The 20943-nt window shown below is 35.9% G+C and overlaps 1 protein-coding gene across 5 annotated transcripts in view; it reads left to right on the forward strand.

Annotated features, from left to right (window-relative positions):
* CRY1 (cryptochrome circadian regulator 1) overlaps positions 1–20943 on the forward strand; it is a 113249-nt gene that overhangs the window by 76549 nt on the left and 15757 nt on the right. For all 5 annotated transcript variants that reach the window (XM_077914760.1, XM_077914758.1, XM_077914757.1 and 2 more), the window contains exons 3-10: positions 7625–7767; positions 13346–13530; positions 13909–13997; positions 14561–14701; positions 14783–15094; positions 16638–16789; positions 17026–17228; positions 17334–17429. In XM_077914760.1, coding sequence (XP_077770886.1) covers positions 7625–7767; positions 13346–13530; positions 13909–13997; positions 14561–14701; positions 14783–15094; positions 16638–16789; positions 17026–17228; positions 17334–17429 — 1321 coding nt within the window. The remainder of the gene's footprint in view (positions 1–7624; positions 7768–13345; positions 13531–13908; positions 13998–14560; positions 14702–14782; positions 15095–16637; positions 16790–17025; positions 17229–17333; positions 17430–20943) is intronic.

Consider the following 20943-nt stretch of genomic DNA (forward strand, 5'->3'; position numbering starts at 1 on the left):
CTCAGCTATATCAATTTTATTCAGTGTAAATGGTCTACTTTAAGCTCACCATTTAAAAGGCACAAGTTGTCAGACTGGATAAAGAATAAGCAAGAACCCAAATGTATACTGATTAGAAGAGACATTTTCAAAATATGAAGAGGGACACCTGGGGGGCTTAGTCAGTTAAGCTCCCAGCTCTTGATTTTGACTCAGGTCATGATCTCAGGGTCCTGGGATGGAGCCCTGTGTTGGGCTCCTTACTCAGCGGGGAATCTGCTTAAGGATTCTCTCATCCTCTCCCTTTGCCCTTCCTCCTGCTCATGCTTTCTCTCTCTCTCTCAAATCAATACATCTTTAAAAAATATAAATAAGAATATGAAAAACAGATGCAGGTTTCTAGCTGTAGAATGAATAAGTCACAGGAATAAAAGGCACAGCATAGGGAATGTAGTCCATGATATTGTAATAGTAATAGTGTTTTTTAATCACAGATGGTAGCTACATTTGTGGTAAGGATAGTATAACATATAGAGAATTTGAATCAGTATGTTGTAGGTCTGAAACCAGTGTAGCATTTTGTATTAACTCTACTCAGATAAAAAAAAATTAACAGTTTGAAATGAAAAAGATGTAAACAGTAAGCATAAGGAAGCCGAAATCAAGACAAAATTATCGGGATGCCTGCGTGGCTTAGTTGTTGAGCGTCTGCCTTTGGCTCAGGGCTTGATCCCTGGTATGGGGATTGTGTCATGCGTCAGGCTCCCTCGAGGAGCCTGCTTCTCTGACTACCTATGTCTCTGCCTCTCTCTGCATCTCTCATGAATAAATAAATAAAAATCTTAAAATATATATATATGAGAAATTAAGAGCAATCTTACATCAAGAAGATATAACCATTATAAATGTATATATGTACCAACTAACAGTATAAAATATGTTAATCTCAAACTGGTAAACTGTTACTGATAGAATATAAAAAAATTAATTTTAATGAAGATATGGATAATATGAATAATGCTATCAACCACGTTGGTGTACTAATATTTGCAGAACACTATGCCCCAAAACTACACTTTTTTTTTTTAGTGCATATGAAATACTAAGACCATATGTTCAGCCACAAAACATATCAATATTTTTTTAAAAACTGGCATCTTTTATAGAATATATTATTTGACTTTAATAGAATGAAATAAATAGTAAGAAATGTTTTTAAAATATTAAACTTTAACTTGCTATTAAAAAACAAACATTTATGGGATTCAGCTACAGCAGTGCTTTGAGGACAATTAATACCTTTTAGCACTCTATTAGAAAAAAAATCAAAGAACTAAGTCCACCTTAAAAATAGAAAAAAAGAATAAATCAAGCCTAAAGTATAGTAAGTAGAAGAAAGGGAATAATAAACAGAGGAATGGAAATCAATGAAACAAAGCAGGCAAACAATAAAGAAAATAAATTGCAATACTCAGTTTATTGTCTCTCAGTTCTAATCTATCCTTCTAGGTCCTGCTTTGTGATAGTGAAGCTGGATGCTGTTAATATTTCTCCTTTGTCAGCTGGCTTGATGCTAGGTTATGTCAACAGATGTTGGTAGTTCTCTGCAAAGTCATAATAGGAGAAAAGTGGCTTTCCTTATTGGTAGCCCTATGCTTTTTTCTTGGGACATTAGCCAGCAGTTGAGCATGTGGGAGACCCAGTAGTATTTATTTCAGCTTCCCTTTTGGACAAGCCCCTGCCTAACCACATCCTCTGGCAAATTTCCCTGCCCCCAGGCCACTTACACAGACCAACTCCAGCTCACCTATACCCTGTAGGAAGTTTTTCAGCCACCCAAGGTGCTATTCCTATTAACCAGGTCTGCCTAGCCCTTTGGCAAGTTCTTTCTCTCCAGGGAAGGTTTTGTGTTATTGTGGCAGCAAAACCCAGGCATTGAGGTGTGAATATCAGTGGAGGGTTCTTTTCTTAATTTCTTAGTAGCTGCATTCTGCAATTGCTAATTTTGGACACCGTAGACAACAGAAGCCACATAAGCAATTGTAAATTTTCTAATCGCCACATTAAAAAAAGTAAAAAGAAACAGACGAAGTTAAGGTTAAGAATATATTTTACTTAAAAAATATACTTAACCCAGGATATCAAAATATTTTCCTTTCAATATAAGATGATTATTCAAATTGTAAGCTATTTTAACTTTTTTTCATATGAAATCTTTGAAATCCAGCATATATTATATGCTTACAGCACATCTCTGTTCCAGCTACCTACATTTCAACTGCTCAGAAGCCACTTCTATGGCTAGTGACTATATACCATATTGGATAGTGTACCCTTAACTCATTCTCTTTTACTCTTTGTCATTGTTGACCACCTTTTACTTGCTAATAATCCTTTATATTAAATTTTCTGTGTTCAAACTGCTGATGTTTCTTTTCCTGACTGAATGAACCCTGATTGATTCAGTCAGCAAAGCCAAAAGCTAGGTCTTCGAAAAGATTAAATTGATAAACTACTAACAATATTGATCAGGGTGAAAAAGGAGAAAATTACTTTTATCAGGAATAAAAAGGGGGATATCAATAGAGATTCTCTAAATTTCAAAAGGATAGTAAAAGATGTTAAAACATAATGCCAATAAATTATATGACTAAGATGAAAAATTTCTTGAAAGTAGGAGTTGTAAAAGTTTCAGAAAAAAAATGAATAGCCCTATTTTAGTATATGTGCTGCTGAAGCAAGCACAAATAGCCCTATATCTCTTAAAGAAATTGAACTTATAGGGGCGCCTGGGTGGCTCCATTGGTTAAGCATCTGCCTTTGGCTCAGGTCATGATCCTAGTGTCCTGGGATCGAGCCCCACATTGGGCTCCCTGCTCAGCCTGGAGCCTACTTCTTCCTCTCCCCCCTGCCTGCCACTCTGCCTATGTGTGTGCTTACTCTGTCTCGTTCTCTCTCTCTCAACTAAAATCTCTTTTTTTTTTTTTTAGAAATTTTTAAAAAATTTATTTATTTATTAGGCAGAGGGAGAAGCAGGCTCCACACAGGGAGCCTGATGTGGGACTCAATCCCAGGACACCAGGATCACGCCCTGAGCCAAAGGCAGGTGCTTAACCACCAAGCCACCCAGGCGTCCCTCAAATAAAATCTCTTAAAAAAAAAATTGAGTTTGTAATTGAAAACCTTCCTTATAAATAAAACTCCAGGCCCAAGATTGCTTTATTTTTTTTTTTTTATTTTTTTCCAAGATTGCTTTAGATGTGAATTCTATCACGTATTTGAGAAAGAAATCATACCAGTTTTACAACACCTTTCAGAAAACATAGGAAAATGTAGGGAACAATTCCCCAAAACACTTATTTTATGAGACCAGCATAACTTTAACACCATACTCTAATATCAAAACCCGAGGAAGAAATCTTAAGAAAAAAAAGTAAGGATAGCCAGTGTCCCCCAGAAACAGGCTCATATCCTTAACAATATATTAATAAATTGAAATTAGCAATATTTTAAAATAATACTACCTCAATTTTTCCCAGGAATACAAAGTTGGTTTAACATTATAAAAATCAATTAAAGTAATTCTTCCTATTAAAAGAAAAAAGGAAAAGCTATTACAGTTATCACAATAGATGAAGAAAAAGCATTCAGCATCCATTTATGGTTTGCTTAAAACTAGGAATAAGCAAACTAGGAATATAAACTTGGTAAATATTAATTTGATAAAGGCTGTCTTTTAAAAAAAAAAGTTTACCTATTTGAGAGAGAGCATAATGAATGAGAACACGAGTAGGGGGAGAGAGACAGAGGGAGAAGAAGAAACAGGCTCCCTGATGTGCAGCTTGATCCCAGGAGCCTGGGATCATGATCTGAGCTGACAGCAGACATTTAACCAACGGAGCCACCCAGGTGCTCTGATAATGATGGTCGACTAAAAACATAGCTAACGTCATTCTTAATGGTAAAATACCGAGTGCTTTCCACCTAAGATAGGGAGCAATCAAGGATATAAACTTTCACTACCAACTGAAAGCCTTGCAAGTGGAATTGGAGAAGAAAGAGTAGATAATTAGTTTACTAACTTACCCTCATCCCCATATTCTCTACCATAGCATTATGTTTTTTTCTAATAGTTATTATGTATTTACTTCTTAAATTTACCTTTGTGTTGCCAGTCTTCCTGTAAGCTCCAAGAGGGAGGGACCTAGCATTGTATCCCCCTGTAATAAGAACTATAATATTCCATGTATGAATTAATACATTTAATGTTTGGGGAACCTTCTCTTCCCTAGCTTTTCATTTTTCTTTTTTCTTTTTCTTTTTTTTTTGTGCGCGCGTGGGCTTTTTTTTTTTTTTTTTTTTTTTTGCTTTTCGTTTTTCTTATGGAGAGATGTTCACTAATTTATCCCCAAGGAAGAAGTAAAAGATTTCATTGATCAGTTTAGTAAAAGGAGCTAGATGAGTATAGCTCAGATTGTACCTTTTCTTCTCAGTGGCTGAGAGCACACATCCTCTTCTTTTCTCCTGTGTAATAAGTTTTATGGGGGTAGTATATACTGCAGGGAAGGTGCTGCTTATCATTGGATGGGTTAATCTCTTTAATTCTGGGGTGAAATATTAGCAAGCTTACCTGCCCGTAAACCTATTATGTTTTCTCCAATTTATCTTTACTAGTAATGTTGTCTATATTTTGATTCCCTTCCTTTTCAAAAGTGTTATTGACTTATTTTAAACTCTACCATTTATCTAAAAACTAAAAAAAAATTTTATAAAAAAAATCATAAAATTACAAACTATTTAGGAAAAAAGTTGTAGCATATATGGCAGAGAAAGGTTGAATTCATTAAAATTTAGAGCGCTCGGGGATCCCTGGGTGGCGCCGCGGTTTGGCGCCTGCCTTTGGCCCAGGGCGTGATCCTGGAGACCTGGGATCGAATCCCATGTCCGGCTTCCCATGCATGGAGCCTGCTTCTCCCTCTGTCTGTGTCTCTGCCCCCCCGCCCCTGTGACTATCATAAATAAATAAATGAATAAATTAAAAAAAAATTTAGAGAGCTCTTACAAGTCCGCAAGAGAAAAATTCACTGTGCTAGAAAACCAAGCAAACATAAGTTGCAACTCACCAAAGAAGAAGTATACAAATGGCTAGTAATAATAGCTGCCATTCATTGAGGACTTACTGTGTACTATGTCCTTAACAATTTACATGTATTATTTAATCTTTCAGCAACCCTGTATGATTTTTTTTCATTTTACTGCAGCAAACACATAGTGTTTATTATGTGGTAGGTACTCTCTAAGCACATTACTCACATTCTACTCATTTTATAGGTGAAGAAGCAGGCATAAAGAATTTAGCCATTTGTGCAAATAGTTGAGCCAGTCTTTGAACTCAGGTCTGACTTTAGATCCTGTGATTTAAACTACTATTCTATACTAGCAGTATAGAAACAAAGTAATATAATGCTTTCCCACCCTTATTTTAATTTTGTTTCTAAATTTCAAAAACAATACATGATTGTTCTAACAAATGTGAACAGTGCAACAGTGTGTAAAATAAAAATAATTCCTTTTTGCACTCTGAAATTTCAAAGCTAACAGCTATCCAAAGGTAACAGCTATCCATGACTTGGTATGCATTCTTCAAAATGTTCAAGGAAGGAAAATGTTTAAAATGAGATATTATTTTTCTGTCTATACCATGTGTATTTGTTAGTAGTTTATTTTATTTTATTTTTTTTATTTATTTATGATAGTCACAGAGAGAGAGAGAGAGGCAGAGACACAGGCAGAGGGAGAAGCAGGCTCCATGCACCGGGAGCCCGATGTGGGATTCGATCCCAGGTCTCCAGGATCACGCCCTGGGCCAAAGGCAGGCGCCAAACCGCTGCGCCCCCCAGAGATCCCTTGTTAGTAGTTTCAAAAAACCTTCAACACACTCTACTGGCAAGTATATGGGGACCAAACACATTGGTATTCTACTGATGAGAATGAGAATTGGTACAATATATCTGGTGGAAAATTTGACAATGTCAAAATTTTTTTTTTTTTAATTTTTATTTGATAGTCACACAGAGAGAGAGAGAGAGGCAGAGACACAGGCAGAGGGAGAAGCAGGCTCCATGCACCGGGAGCCCGACGTGGGATTCGATCCCGGGTCTCCAGGATCGCGCCCTGGGCCAAAGGCAGGCGCCAAACCGCTGCGCCACCCAGGGATCCCGACAATGTCAAAATTTTAAATGCACTTATCTATTCATTGTTTTTCAAGGAACTGTTTCTAGGAAAAATAGAACTAAGGCCCCCAAAATGTTTAAGATGCATTCATAAAGATAAGGATATACACTGCAGTGTTTATACTAGCATTTTTTTTAACCTACCATTGGGAACAGTCCTTGTCTAATTTGTACAGATTTGGAGAATTAGTGTGTTACCATATAGTTAGTTAAATAATAGTAGACTTAACAGTTGATTTTTTTTTCTTGTAAGATATATCAGAGTACATTTAAGAATTGAAAAAGTTACTACATGGGCAGCCTGGGTGGCTCAGCGTTTTAGCGCCGCCTTCGGCCCAGGGCGTGATCCTGGAGATCTGAGATCGAGTCCCATGTCGGACTCCCTGCATGAAGCCTGCTTCTCCCTCTGCCTGTGTCTCTGCCTCTCTCTCTCTCCTCTCTGTGTATTCTCATGAATAAATAAATAAAATCTTTAAAAATAATAAATTTAAAAAGTTACTACCCCCTTCGGAAATTACAATTGCTTTAAGTCACAGCCTCCACATTGAAAATCACTATAAGGTAATGTGTACAGAGCTTACCAATATAGCACCTGATACTCAATAAATATCTGACATTATTACTATCTCTGTATCTCCACAGTTAACATTTTTTGGTAATGGAAATAAAAAATTGTAAAACAGAGTACCTCTGCAAAGTACCATATTAACTATCAAAGGTTTGTGAAAGGGATGCCTGGGTGGCTCAGTGGTTGAGCATCTGCCTTTGGCCCAGGGCGTGATTCTGCAGTTCCGGGATTGAGTCCCCACGTCAGGCTCCCTGCACGGAGCCTGCTTCTCTCTTTGCCTGTGTCTCTGCTGATCTCTCTCTCTCTCTCGAATAAATAAATAAAATCTTTAAAAATAAAATAAAGTAAAAAAAAAAAAGGTTTGTGAAAGACCAATTCTTAGAATCAGCAGACAAAAATACCCTCTAAGTATTCCTGTTCTTTTTGAACTTGGGCAGGTCCCTAAATTTTTAAAATAACCTTATCTGCCAAATGGAGTTATCAACCAGAGTTATCAACCTGCTAAACTGAGGTTTATTTTGAGGAGCAAATGAGATAATATAAGTGTAATTTATTTGAAAAGTAAAGTGCTATACAAACACAATTATTGTAGGAAGCTGATCTTAAGCATACTACTAGATTGTCTACTGCCTACTGCAGTGCCTAAAATCTAGTGAGTGTTCATTTCTTAGTTACATAATTCTAATTTTATAAATTGTGTGTTTTTTCCTGCATATTCAAAGTTTATGTATGATCATTTTATATGTAGAATTGGAGCTTTTCACATTTTTACCAGAATGTATTGTTATAATGGAAAAATAATAATTAAAATTTGTGTACATTTTGTCCCTTTTCCTTATTTTAGGAATGGAACATTACTAAACTTTCAATTGAGTATGATTCTGAGCCCTTTGGAAAGGAACGAGATGCAGCTATTAAGAAACTGGCTACTGAAGCTGGAGTAGAAGTAATTGTACGAATTTCACATACATTATATGACCTGGACAAGTAAGTTTTTTTTCTTTTTGTTTATTTTGATAAGATGCACATAATATTTGTTATCTCAACCATTTTTAAGTGTACAGATCAGTGGTGTTACGTACATGGACAAGGGGCACCTGGATGGCTCAGTCAATTAAGCATCTGACTCTTGATCTCAGCTCATGTCTTAATCTCAGGATCCTTTTATTTTTATTTTTTTAAGATTTTATTTATTTATTCATAGACACAGAGAGAGAGGCAGAGACACAGGCAGAGGGAGAGGGAGAAGCAGGCTCCATGCAGGGAGCCCGATGTGGGACTTGATCCCGGGCCTCTGGCATCACACCCCAGGCTGCAGGCAGCGCCAAACCGCTGCGCCACCGGAGCTGCCCTCAGGATCCTTTTTAAAAAAATACATGGACAAGTAAATTTTAACCCACAGGACTTAAGTTTTTTAAAATGGAAGTAACAACATATACATAATAGAATTGTGGGAGAATTCAATGAATATATGTCAGACCCTTAGCATTTTATTGAACTTCTCTGATTTTTTACTTACTCAGTGACAGATGCCAGAATCCAGACAAATGAGTGCAGAAGATAAAAATACTTAGAATTTCAATTTCAAACTATTAAGAGTGGGCAGCTCGGATGGCTCAGCGGTTTAGCGCCACCTTCGGCCCAGGGCGTGATCCTGGGGTCCCGGGATCGAGTCCCACATCAGGCTTCCTGCATGGTGCCTGCTTCTCCCTCTGCCTGTGTCTCTGCCTCTCTGTGTGTGTCTCTCATGGGGAAATAAGTAAAATCTTAAAAAAAAAAAAAAAAAAAAACCTATTAAGAGCATCACAAAAGTTTCCTTGATTATTCTAACTTGGCCTGTGGTCTTACCTTTTTGGGCTCTTAGCAATATTACTTTCATAGTTTAGATGACACAGAATGCTGTGATATATTTAGTCTGATTGTCTGAAGGTTTTCTTTTTATTTCATTTGTGTTTATCTTGTCTATCTGGATTTTAAGTCCAGTTGCAAATTGTATGTGATATTACTATGTATCACTGTGGCCCTCTGAACAGTGGCATAATATCTTATTTCTCAAAGTATATTTCTTGAAATACCGTTTCTTGGTGATGCTTTGTCCAAAAAAGATTCTGTAGTCAAGTTTGAATTTAGGAAGTATTACATGGTTTGAGTCTTGAAGGTTCACAAGATTCATTAAGTTAGTAAGTTTTGGCATACTGTTGTCCTTGTAAGTCCTGAACTTGAAATCTCATAATTTATATACCTTTTAAATTATTTTACTTTTAGTTATTTAATCATTTTATCTAGTTAATAAAGCTAATTCTGTGTTACATGACAAACTAGTTAATTTTATTCTCCTCTTCCAAATGTATGAAAAAACTATGGCTTGATTTCAGGCAGGGATCTTATTTCACATAGCATTATATTCTCTAGCTCTATCCCATGTTGTTGCAAATGGCAAGGTTTTGTTCTTTTTTATGGCTGAATAATATTCCTATGCGTGTGTGTGTGTGTGTGTGTGTGTGTGTGTGTGTGTCTTTTTTATCCATTGATGGACACTTGGACTGCTTCCATAGTTTGGCTGTTGTAAATAATGCTGCTATAAATGTAGGAATGCATGTATCCCTTTTAATACTAATTTTTGTATGTTGGGGGTAAATACCCAGTAGTACAATTACTGGATCTTAGGGTAATTATATTTCTAACTTTTGGGGGAACTTATATATCATTTTCCATAGTGACTGCATCAGTTTGCATTCCCACCGAGAGTGTAAGAAGGTTCTCTTTTCTCCATATCCTCACCAACACTTGTTTCTTGTGTTTTTAAATTTAGCTGTTCTGACAGGTGTGAGGTGATTTTGTAGTTTTGATTTGCAATTCCCTGATGAGTGATACTGAACATCTTTTCATGTATCTCTTGGCCATCTGGATGTCTTCTTTGGAAAAATGTCTGATCATATATTCTGCTCTTTAAAAAAAAAAGATTTTATTTATTTATTATTGATGAGAGACACAGAGAGAAAGAGACAGACACAGCAGAGGGAGAAGCAGGCTCCTTTCAGGGAGTCTGATGCAGGACTTGATCTCCAGACTGGGATTACACCCTGAGCTTAAGGCAGATGCTCAACCGCTGAGCTACCCAGGCGTCTCTATCCTGCCCATTTTTAATTGGATGATTTGGGTTTGGGGTGTTGAGTTTTATAAGTTCGTTATTTATTTTGTATACCAGCCTTTTATCAGCTATGTCATTTGTAAATATCTTCTCCCATTCGGTAGGTTGCCTTTTAGTTTTGTTGATTGTTTCCTTTGCAGAACCTTTTTATTTTGTTGAAGCCCCATAGTTTATTTTTGCTTTTATTTCCCTTGCCTGAGGAGGCATATCTAGAAGAATGTTGCTATAGCTGATGTCAGAGAAATTACTGCCTGTGCTCTCTTCAAGAATTGTTACGGTTTCAGATCTTACACTTAGTTCTTTAATCCATTTTGAGTTTATTTTTGTGTATGGTGCAAGAAAGTGGTCCAGTTTCATTCTTTTCCATGTAGCTATCAGGTTTTCTTAACACCATTTGTTAAAGAGACATTTCCCCATTGTATATTCATTCTTCCTTTGTCAAAGGTTAACTGACCATTTATAATTGTGGGTTTATTTCTGGTTTTCTATTCTATTCCACTGATCTGTGTGTCTCTTTTTATGCCAGTACCACACTGTTTTAATTACTACCACTTTGTAATATAACTTAAAATTTGGAATTGTGATACCTCCAGTTTTTTTCTTTTTCACAATTGCTTTGGCAATTACAGGTCTTCTGTGGTTCCACACCAGCTTTAGAATTGTTTGTTCTAGCTCTGTGAAAAATGCTGTTGATATTTTGATAGGGATTGCATTAAATGTGTATGTTGCTTTATTTTTAAGATTTTATTTATTTATTTATGAGAGACACAAAGAGAAAGGCAGAGACATAGGCAGAGGAAGAAGCAGGCTTCTCAAGGGGAGCGCAATGCAGGACTCGATCCCAGGACTCTGGGACCATGCCCTGAGCCAAAGACAGATGTTCAACCACTGAGCCACCCAGGTGTCTCTGTATATTGCTTTGAGTAGTGTAGACATTTTAACAATTTTGTTAATTTTTAAACAAAAGTTAAAGTTTATGTAATCTCTACATCCAACATGGGGCTCAAAGTCATGACCCCAACATCAAGAATTAATTGCATGCTCTTTTGACTGAGCCAGCCAGGTGCCTCATTAGTATTTGTTCTTTCAACCTAGGAGCATGGAGTATCTTTCTCTTTCTTTGTGTTGTCTAGAATTTGTTAGCATTTTATAGTTTTTGGAGTACAAGTCTTTCACCTCTTTGGTTAACTTTATTCCTAGATATATTAAATTTTTTTAAATGATTTTATTTATTTATTTGAGAGAGAGAGAGAGTGAGCACAAGTAGATGTGGGGAGAAGAGGGAGAAACAGACTCCCACTGAGCAAGGAGCCTGGGATCATGATGACCTGACCCGAAAGCAGTTGCTTAACTGACCAAGCCACCCAGATTCCCTGATATTTTATTTATTTATTTTGGCGCAATTATAAATGAGACTGTTTTCTTAATTACACTTCCAAATTCATTCTGTGAGGCCAGTGTTAGCCTGATACCAAACCAGATAAAGACACCATAAAAAGGATCGATAGGCCAATATCTCTCATGAATGTAGAGGCAAAAATTTTCAGCAGAATACTAGCAAACAGATTCCAACAGTACATTAAAAAATTATACACCATGATCAAGTGGGATTTATTCCTAACATGTAAACATGACTCAATATTTGCAAAATAATCAACCTGATATGTTACATCAGTAAGAGGATAAAAATCATATGATCATTGGGTCCCTGGGTGGCTCAGTCAGTTAAACGTCTGCTTTCAGCTCAGGTCATGATCCTGGAATTGAGCCCCACATTAGTCTCCTTGCGTCTCCCTCTCCCTCTGTGCCTACCCCTATTTGGGTGCTCACATGCGCATGTGTGCGTGCTTTCTCTCTCTCAAATCTTTTTTAAAAACCCATATGATCATTTCAGTAGATGCAGAAAAAGCATTTGACAAAGTGCATGCAACATCCATTCATGATAAGAATCTTCTGCAGGTGAGTCTAGAGGAAACATATTTCAACATAATAAAGGACTTACATGAAAAACTAAGAGCTTTCTCCCTAAAGTCAGGAATAAGACAAAGATGTCCACTCCCACCACTTTTATGCAACACAGTACTAGAAGTCCTAGCCACAGCAGTTAGACAATATAAAGAAATAAAAGGGATCCAGATTGTTAAGGAAAAAGTAAAACTCTCACTATTTACAGATGACATGATACTGTGTATATAAAAACCCTGAAGACTCTGCCAAAAAACTACTAGAACTGATAAAGGAATTCAGTAAAAATGTAGATACAAAACCAATGTATAAAGAGCTGTTGCATTCCTATACACTATTAATGAAAAATAGAATTTAAGAAGCAAAACAAGAATAGGGGAAAAAAAAGAGAGGCAATCCAAGAAACAGACTCTTAACTATAGAGAACAAACTGATGGTTACCAGAGGGGAGGTGGGTGAGGAGTGGGTTAAATAAGTGGTGGGGATTAAGGAGTACACTTATGATGAGCAACCTTGTGTTGTGTGGAAGTGTTGAATTGTACTAAATGTACACCTGAAACTAATATTACACTGCATGTTAACTAACTGGAATTTAAAACTTTTAAGAAATGTACTATATTTGGATTAAGAAAACCTTGATTTACTATTTATTAATTATGCAACCTTGACTAATTTGTTTAGCTCTTTTGGTAGGCTTTAGTTTCTGAACCATAAAATGATGGCATGGATTTTACCAGTAATTCTTTGTTAGGGCTAAATGCCAAGCAAAATGGCCATAGTAAAAAAGAATAATTAGTTATTCGTGAGTAGTGTCTAATGCACACTATGATTGGCAAAGCTAATCCTCTTTTTAGTATGACTTGATTGAGGCATTTAGTGATCAGAAGTAAATATAAAGTATGTTCATAAGACATATATGCTGGCAAATTTAACAAAGGCATGATGAGCACAACAGGAAGTAGCAATTGATTATTTCTATAGTTATAGAATCCTAGTAATACTTGCTTTATTGCCCTTCAGTATAATATTGGTCTGGTTTAGTTTTTACTGATGATTAAGAGATTCTTTGAGCTGAGTTGTAATATTTTTACCTTTTCATATATATATATAACTTCTATGTTATTGCCTTTAGGCTAATTTAGCCATCACTCATAGGTGCTTAATAATACCCTTTGTCTTAAGGTTTTGTTATTCGCATGCTGTATATTTTTGACACACAACAGATGTCTAGAAAATGAGAATAATTTTTAGATATTTTAATAAGTTTCCTGGTCATATAAGAAGTTTATATCCTCCTGGAAGTCTTAAGTAATTAACTTTGTTTTCTGATCTTAAGCATTCTTAGAACTTATCAACAAAGTATATTATCATTTTTTAATATTAACTGCATTTTACTAAGTTTTTTGTTTTTGTTTTTGTTTTTTTTGCATTTTACTAACTTTGTAATAGGATCATCGAACTCAATGGTGGACAACCACCTCTTACATATAAAAGATTCCAGACTCTCATCAGCAAAATGGAACCACTAGAGATACCAGTAGAGACAATTACTTCAGAAGTAGTAGAAAAGTGCACAACTCCTCTGTCTGATGACCATGATGAGAAATATGGGGTCCCTTCACTGGAAGAACTAGGTAGGTGTAAATGAAGTTTGAGAGTTAATAAATCTCTCAGAAAATCTCACTTCTAATTTAACATATAAGGTTTTTGCTTTAAAAGGGAAAGGAGAAAAAAGTCTAAAAGAAACTCTTAAGCAAAGAAGTGATAAATCTGTACATTATTTGTTTTATAAATATGATCTATTATCACCTTAAGATGTTTGTCCAAAAGAATAGAGACCATGTTATATCCTTATATGTGAGGACCTATCCAGGGCCCTCAGTTCATTTTTATGCTACTGTCATAATTTTTCTGCAAAGTAGTTTTTCCCAATTATTATGGTTCAATAAAAATTATTTTAGTTCTAGAAGAATATTTTTTCTTTTTTCTGTTTCTTTTTTTTTTTTTTTTAGGTTTTGATACAGATGGTTTGCCCTCTGCAGTATGGCCAGGCGGAGAAACTGAAGCACTTACACGTTTGGAAAGGCATTTGGAAAGAAAAGTATAATTATAGATCATGCTTATATTTCCAAACTGGCATTTAAAAAAAAATTCACTCTTTTTTAAAAGCAATATATAGACTGTTAAACAGAAGAATTAAAATAGTTAAAATAGCATAAACCTAATTGTTTGAAAATTAACAACCATCTCTTTGTTTGAATATTTTTTCCTCCTCTGCTGACAATTTCCTCTTTATCTACTACCAGTACTACCTCTTCTATTCTTTCTGTGTAAGCTGGTATCTGATGACCATAACTTTGAAGCTATTCTTCTATTTCACCTTTACCTCAATGTCAAGGAGACAGGTTGAAAGTCCTCTCAGCTTGGTGTTAGGAATTTGAATATAATTTATTTCATATGAGTATGTGCTACACGAGGATGGCTGAAACAGAAGAATGCTCACATTTATTCTGTTGTGTTTTGTTATTAAAACATGTTTGTGACTGGGAAAATAAAATTTTATCTCCAAGAACTGTGTAACCTTTAAAAAATATGTCTGTTTTAAACACTCTTTTAAAATGGAAAAGGCAGTTAGTTAGCATAATTTTCTCTGTGTATTTTCAGGCTTGGGTGGCAAACTTTGAAAGACCTCGAATGAATGCAAATTCCCTGCTCGCTAGCCCTACTGGACTCAGTCCTTATCTCCGATTTGGTTGTTTGTCATGTCGACTATTTTACTTCAAACTCACAGATCTCTACAAAAAGGTATTGTCTAAAACTGAAGCTTATTTTTCAAAATACTTCTTTAAAAATTGCTGATAATAATACTTTGCTTTTTAACCTTAGGTGAAGAAGAATAGTTCCCCTCCCCTTTCCCTTTATGGGCAACTGTTATGGCGTGAATTTTTCTATACAGCAGCAACAAATAATCCACGCTTTGATAAAATGGAAGGAAACCCCATCTGTGTTCAGATTCCTTGGGATAAAAATCCCGAGGCTTTAGCAAAATGGGCAGAAGGCCGGACAGGCTTTCCGTGGATTGATGCCATCATGACACAGCTTCGTCAGGAGGGTTGGATTCACCATTTAGCCAGACATGCAGTAGCTTGCTTCCTGACCCGAGGTGACCTGTGGATTAGTTGGGAAGAAGGAATGAAGGTGAGTATTCTTCTAACTAATGTTAGCACAGTCTTATTTTGAAGGACTCTATACCTTATTAAGACAATTCCTGGAAGTTGTCTATTATTTAGATTCATTTATAGTCTAATTTTTTCAGCAGGTAAAGATTTTAATTCCCTAACACAGGCATACTCTTGGAGAGCAGAATGGTGTATTCAGACAGGAAAAATGGTGAAAACTGGTTTTTTTTTTTTTTTTTTAAGATTTGATTTATTTATTTGAGAGGGAATGCAAGAAACTATAAACAGGGGGAGTGGCAAAGGGAGAGAAAGAAGCAGGCTCCCTGCTGAGCAGGAAGCGTGATGTGGGCTCCATTCTAGGACCCTAGGGTCATGATATGAGCTGAAGGCAGACATTTTACTGACTGAGCCACCCAGGCACCCCCAGAAAACTGGTTTGATGAACCTAAAGTCATTTCAGAGACTGAACCAGCCTGGCCATCAAGGGAACTATAAGGTTTAACACACTGGACTCATTAGATGAAATATTTATAAGTGATCATTTCTGTTACAAAAATGGATTTGCCCAAGAATTCTTAGAAGTAATGAATTTATATTATAAAAATTATGTAACATTTTGCCTCACTTTAACATTATACTTTTTAGTGATCTATTATGTAAAGTGAAGCATACTGCATTTTGTGACATCAACCTGTGGTCATACATAATAGGATTAGATTTTCCCTATCCAGGGACCTTTTTTCTTTTTAAAGATTTATTTATTTATGAGAGAGAGAGAGAGGCAGAAATCTAGGCCGAGAGAGAAGCAGGCTCCTTGCAGGGAGCCTGATGTGGGACTCGATCCCCGGACCTGGGATCATGCCCTGAGCCAAAGGCAGATGCTCAACCGCTGAGCCTCCCAGGCATCCCACAAGGACCATTTCTGATCCTCTTTTTTTTTTTTCATCTCCTGTATTTCTTAGTACAAAGTTGTACATGAGGTAGATAGATGTATATAGTACACACTTAATGACTTTATAAAAAGACATTTTAATTCTGTTTCCCTTTTGCTGAAGGAATTCCAAATTTAAACTCTATAATGCTAGTGCCTTTTTTTTTTCTTTTTTGCTAGTGCATTTTTTTTTTTTCGCTAGTGCATTTTTAAAGGTCATTTATATTTGGGTGCTCCCTGTATGTAGACCAGTATATCAAACTTCTAAGTTTTTGTTAGTTATTTACTTGGTAGCATCTTTGCTTTCTTGAAAGTGTTTACTGCTTTTTTTCTTGCATTTTTAATTGAATCAGTAGCTTGAGTAATTATTTTATCCTCTTCCCAATAACATTGCAAAGACCAGAGAGATAAATTCTATTCAGAAATTCACTTATACTACTGATATTTTTCTTTCCCTGAAATAACTCAGTACAGAATAGAACATTGACAAGGAGGCTAACATTGGAATGTTCAATTTTACAGTTCTGTGCTAGATTTTCTTTGCCTTGACTTTTGATCTACAGAGTCCTGGAAAATGCTTGCTTTGAGAATTATATGTGTACAAACTAATTGGTTACTGTTACTTCTGAAGGTATTTGAAGAATTATTGCTTGATGCAGATTGGAGCATAAATGCTGGAAGTTGGATGTGGCTGTCTTGTAGTTCCTTTTTCCAACAGTTTTTTCACTGCTATTGCCCTGTTGGTTTTGGTAGGAGAACAGATCCCAATGGAGACTATATCAGGTAAATCAAGGGTGATTATTACTCAGTTTGGAATAACTAATCCAGGAAGAATGTTTCATGTTAAAGCAACACTTAAGGTTTTTTTCCACTCATCATGGGCAGCAGAGATGAGGAGATGGGTAAACAAATCATTAAGTGGTATTGACTTGATTTTGGTCATTCATAGCTAATAATAAGTTTGTTATAATTTGCTTGTAGTTTATTTTATTAATAGTTTTTCTTCCTTCTCCCAAAAGGCGTTATTTGCCTGTCCTAAGAGGTTTCCCTGCAAAATATATCTATGATCCCTGGAATGCACCAGAAGGTATCCAAAAGGTAGCCAAATGTTTGATAGGAGTTAATTATCCTAAACCAATGGTGAATCATGCTGAGGCAAGCCGTTTGAATATTGAGAGGATGAAGCAGATCTACCAGCAGCTTTCACGATATAGAGGACTGGGTATGTCAGTAATTACCTTTGGTTTGTTTCTTTGGCAGGTGTTTATGTACCTATCCTTGAATTTGATCTTGATCATATTTTAATAGGAGTTTTTTTTCCCTTTAGGTCTTCTTGCATCAGTGCCTTCTAATCCTAATGGGAATGGAGGCCTCATGGGGTATTCTCCTGGAGAAAATATTCCAGGTTGTAGCAGCAGTGGAAGTAAGTGAAAAGGAAATTTCTATACTTAACATAAAGAGATTAATAATCAAATATATTTTTATTGAGTCTCACTGTAATGTTTTTTCTGCATACATGTGTACAGACACACACACACACACACACACACACACACGCCCTCCCTCATTCCATTAGTGATATTTGGGAGATGGAAAACATTATGTGTAGTAGAATTTAGCTCAAGGTAAAGATCTTGCAAACTGAATGAAGAGGGCAATTTTAAGGGTAAAATGAAACTTATATTTTCTGAAGGCTCATTATTTTTTAGTTTGTTAGGTGCATATCAGGTATAAGGTTATTAGTTAAGGTCAGTGGTCCTGTGAATATGGCCAAAAGATTTATCATACACACGCATAGTCTTTAGTCTTTTTGCACACGAGTTTTTCCTTACAGTCTGATTGATAGTGGTTTTCTATATGATAAATATTTGGTTGCCACATATATTCTTAATGTGTGTATTAATAACGTCAAGAAGCCAGTATTTATTGGTAATTTGAATCATTGTGTCAGTTTTCAAAGATTCTAACCAAAAATAGCATCATGGTAATTAATTTGATTAAAAACAAGGCAGCATTTGAGGGATGCTTATTTTTTTTCCAAAAAGGTCACGTTTAAAATTGATATTAAGAATAAAACTTATTTTAAAAATTGAGCCTTTCTGATTCAGAAATACACTCCATCCTTTTGAGAGCATATATTTATTCTCTAACAATTAGATTAAGGAGAAAGGAACAAAACATTCATTTTAACTATCTACTTTGTGCACAGTACAAGGGGATTTTTGCCACATTGTCACAATAACCTGGGAGGTGGTGGTGGAAATAAGCCAAGAAAGGTTAGGTAAATTAACTATGATTCCACAGTAAGTAAAATTCAGATCCAGATCTGACTAGTCCTAAAGTCCTTATTGGGCCTCCCCTGCAAATGTAATGCCATATGTACTTTTATAAGATCAAGCATTTTTTTACTGGAATGTCTAGTAGTTGTCAGTGATGGCAGTATACTTCAGAAGTGTTCTTCTGAGAGTCTCCTACAATTTGAACTTCAGTAAGATATCAATTTAGTAGTTTTGTCAGATCTCTTGTTCACTTCACAGCTTGCTTCCTCTGTCCATACATGAATTTGAGGGACAGAAGTTCTGTGAAGCACATAAATAGTAGGCAGGTAACAGAAGGGTAGGAAGCAACAGGCATCAGGTGCCCAACTAATGGGTGGTGATGGTACAGACTGCCTCTTGTTCCACTCAAATCTGTATTTATTATTTGGAATTAACCATAAAAACTAATTATGGTAGGAAGTTAAATTGAAATAATTTTGCTTTACAAATACACATGTATTTTATGATATAATAGGATTAATAAATCATGAAGTACTCTAATCATGTAAATAGTTGGCTGTAACACACTTTGTATTAGGTGCTATGAGGCGAAAAAAGTTATAAATTGTAAGATGCTGCTTCCACATACAATAGGGGAAAAAAAAGATCATTGAGCACTTAAGGAACTACAGAAGTTTTCTTGCAAGATGGTGGGTTGGGTAGCATTTGGGTAGGCAGCTGAAGGAGAGAGCATTGTGGACCTGGAAATGAGAGTGATTATGGAAAGATCCTGAGGGTTTGGACTATGCGATTAAACATTTCTCTCCCTTCTGGTTTTTGTTCCATTTGAAAGGACATTTAGATACTTCTGTAGCATATTTCTTTATGCCCTCTACTTACCCTGTTTGTAGGCTTTTATTTTACAGTATCTCAAAGGGCAAGGTTCTTTATGACTTGTACACAGATGACTTGAAGTATTGTTGTTCTTATGATAAAACGCAATCTATGATAGTAATATGTTTTAGTTTTTATTTAAAATTTTTTTCTATTAAAAATAGTAATTAGCGGGGCAGCCCCAGTGGCGCAGCGGTTTGGCGCCGCCTGCAGCCTGGGGTGTGATCCTGGGGACCTGGGATCAAGTCCCATGTCGGGCTCCCTGCATGGAGCCTGCTTCTCCCTCTGCTTGTGTCTGCCTCTCAGTCTCTCTCTCTCGCTGAATAAAATGAATAAATCTTTAAAAAAAATAAAAATAGTAATTAGCATTATTAGTCATTAGGGAAATGCAAATTAAAACCCCTAAGAGATGATATTTCATACCCACTTAGGGTAACCAACTATCACTGATTACCTGGGATTGAGGGGCTTCCTGAGACCTGGGACTTGCAGTGCTAACACTTGAAAAATCCCAGATAAACTGGAGTGAATTGGTTACCCTGAACTCACTCCAGTGCCTAAAACATGATAGACCGTAAAAAGTGTTGTGGAGGACGTGAAGAGACTGGAACCCTCATATGTTGTTGAGAGATGGGCTGTAAAATCGTACAGCCACTTTGGGAAACAGGTTGGCAGTTTCTTACAAGCTAAACATTAATTTAACATACAATCCAGAAATTCCATTCCTAAGTATCTATTCAAAAAAAATGAAAATATATGTCTACACAAAGACGTAAGAATCAGAAGAATGTTTATGATAGTTTTATTTATAATAGTCAAAATATGGCGCATCCACACAATGGAATATTCATTAATAAGAAGGAATAAAATGTTGGTACATACTACAACATGGATAAACCTCAAAAATATTAAGTTAAAGAATCCAGACATAAAAGACCACATACTGCACAATTCCATTTATATGAACTATCTAGAAAAGGTGTATCTTCAAAATAAACCAAGGAAGTTAATGGTTAATTTAGATATAGGGGTAGGAATGAGAATGAATGCAAATTGGGATGAAAATGTTCTAAAATTGGATTGTCCTGATGATTACAGAACTCTGTAAAGTTACTAAAAATTATTGAATTGTATACTTAAAACAGGAATTTTATGTTATGTAAATTGTACCTCAGAACTGCTTTTAAAAAAAACTATTCACGGGAATCCCTGGGTGGCTCAGCGGTTTAGTGCCTGCCTTCGGTCCAGGGTGTGATCCTGGAGTCCAGGGATCGAGTCCCACATCGGGCTCCCTCCATGGAGCCTGCTTCTTCCTCTGCCTGTGTCTCTGCCAGTCTCTCTCTCTCTCTCTCTCTCGGTCTCTCAAGAATAAATAAATAAAATCTTTAGAAAAAAATTAAATTAAATTAAAATAAAAAAAAACTATTCACTATATATAATTTCGGAAATTCAGAAAAATAGAAAAGAAGAAAAAAATCACCCACAATTCCATTCAGTAAAGACAGTTACTATAAAAATTTTGGTATATTTCCTTTGAATATCTTTTCTGTGCAGTTTTCCCTCCACAATATCTTTAAGTTAGAATTTTATGAGTGAAAAACCCTTGGTGCTACGGACAGTGTAACATAAGAGGAGTATGATCATATGAACTTTTTGCCCTTAGAAAATGTGGGATTTTTTTAAAAACAACAAATATGGGTTTTTTAAAGTTGTTTTCATTCTAAAATTCCCATCTTATATAATCTTGGCATTTGAAATTTAACTACTGCAGTGTCTTTGAAGACA

Source organism: Canis aureus, chromosome 11 (assembly GCF_053574225.1).
Source record: "Canis aureus isolate CA01 chromosome 11, VMU_Caureus_v.1.0, whole genome shotgun sequence".
Taxonomy (NCBI): Eukaryota; Metazoa; Chordata; class Mammalia; order Carnivora; family Canidae; genus Canis; species Canis aureus.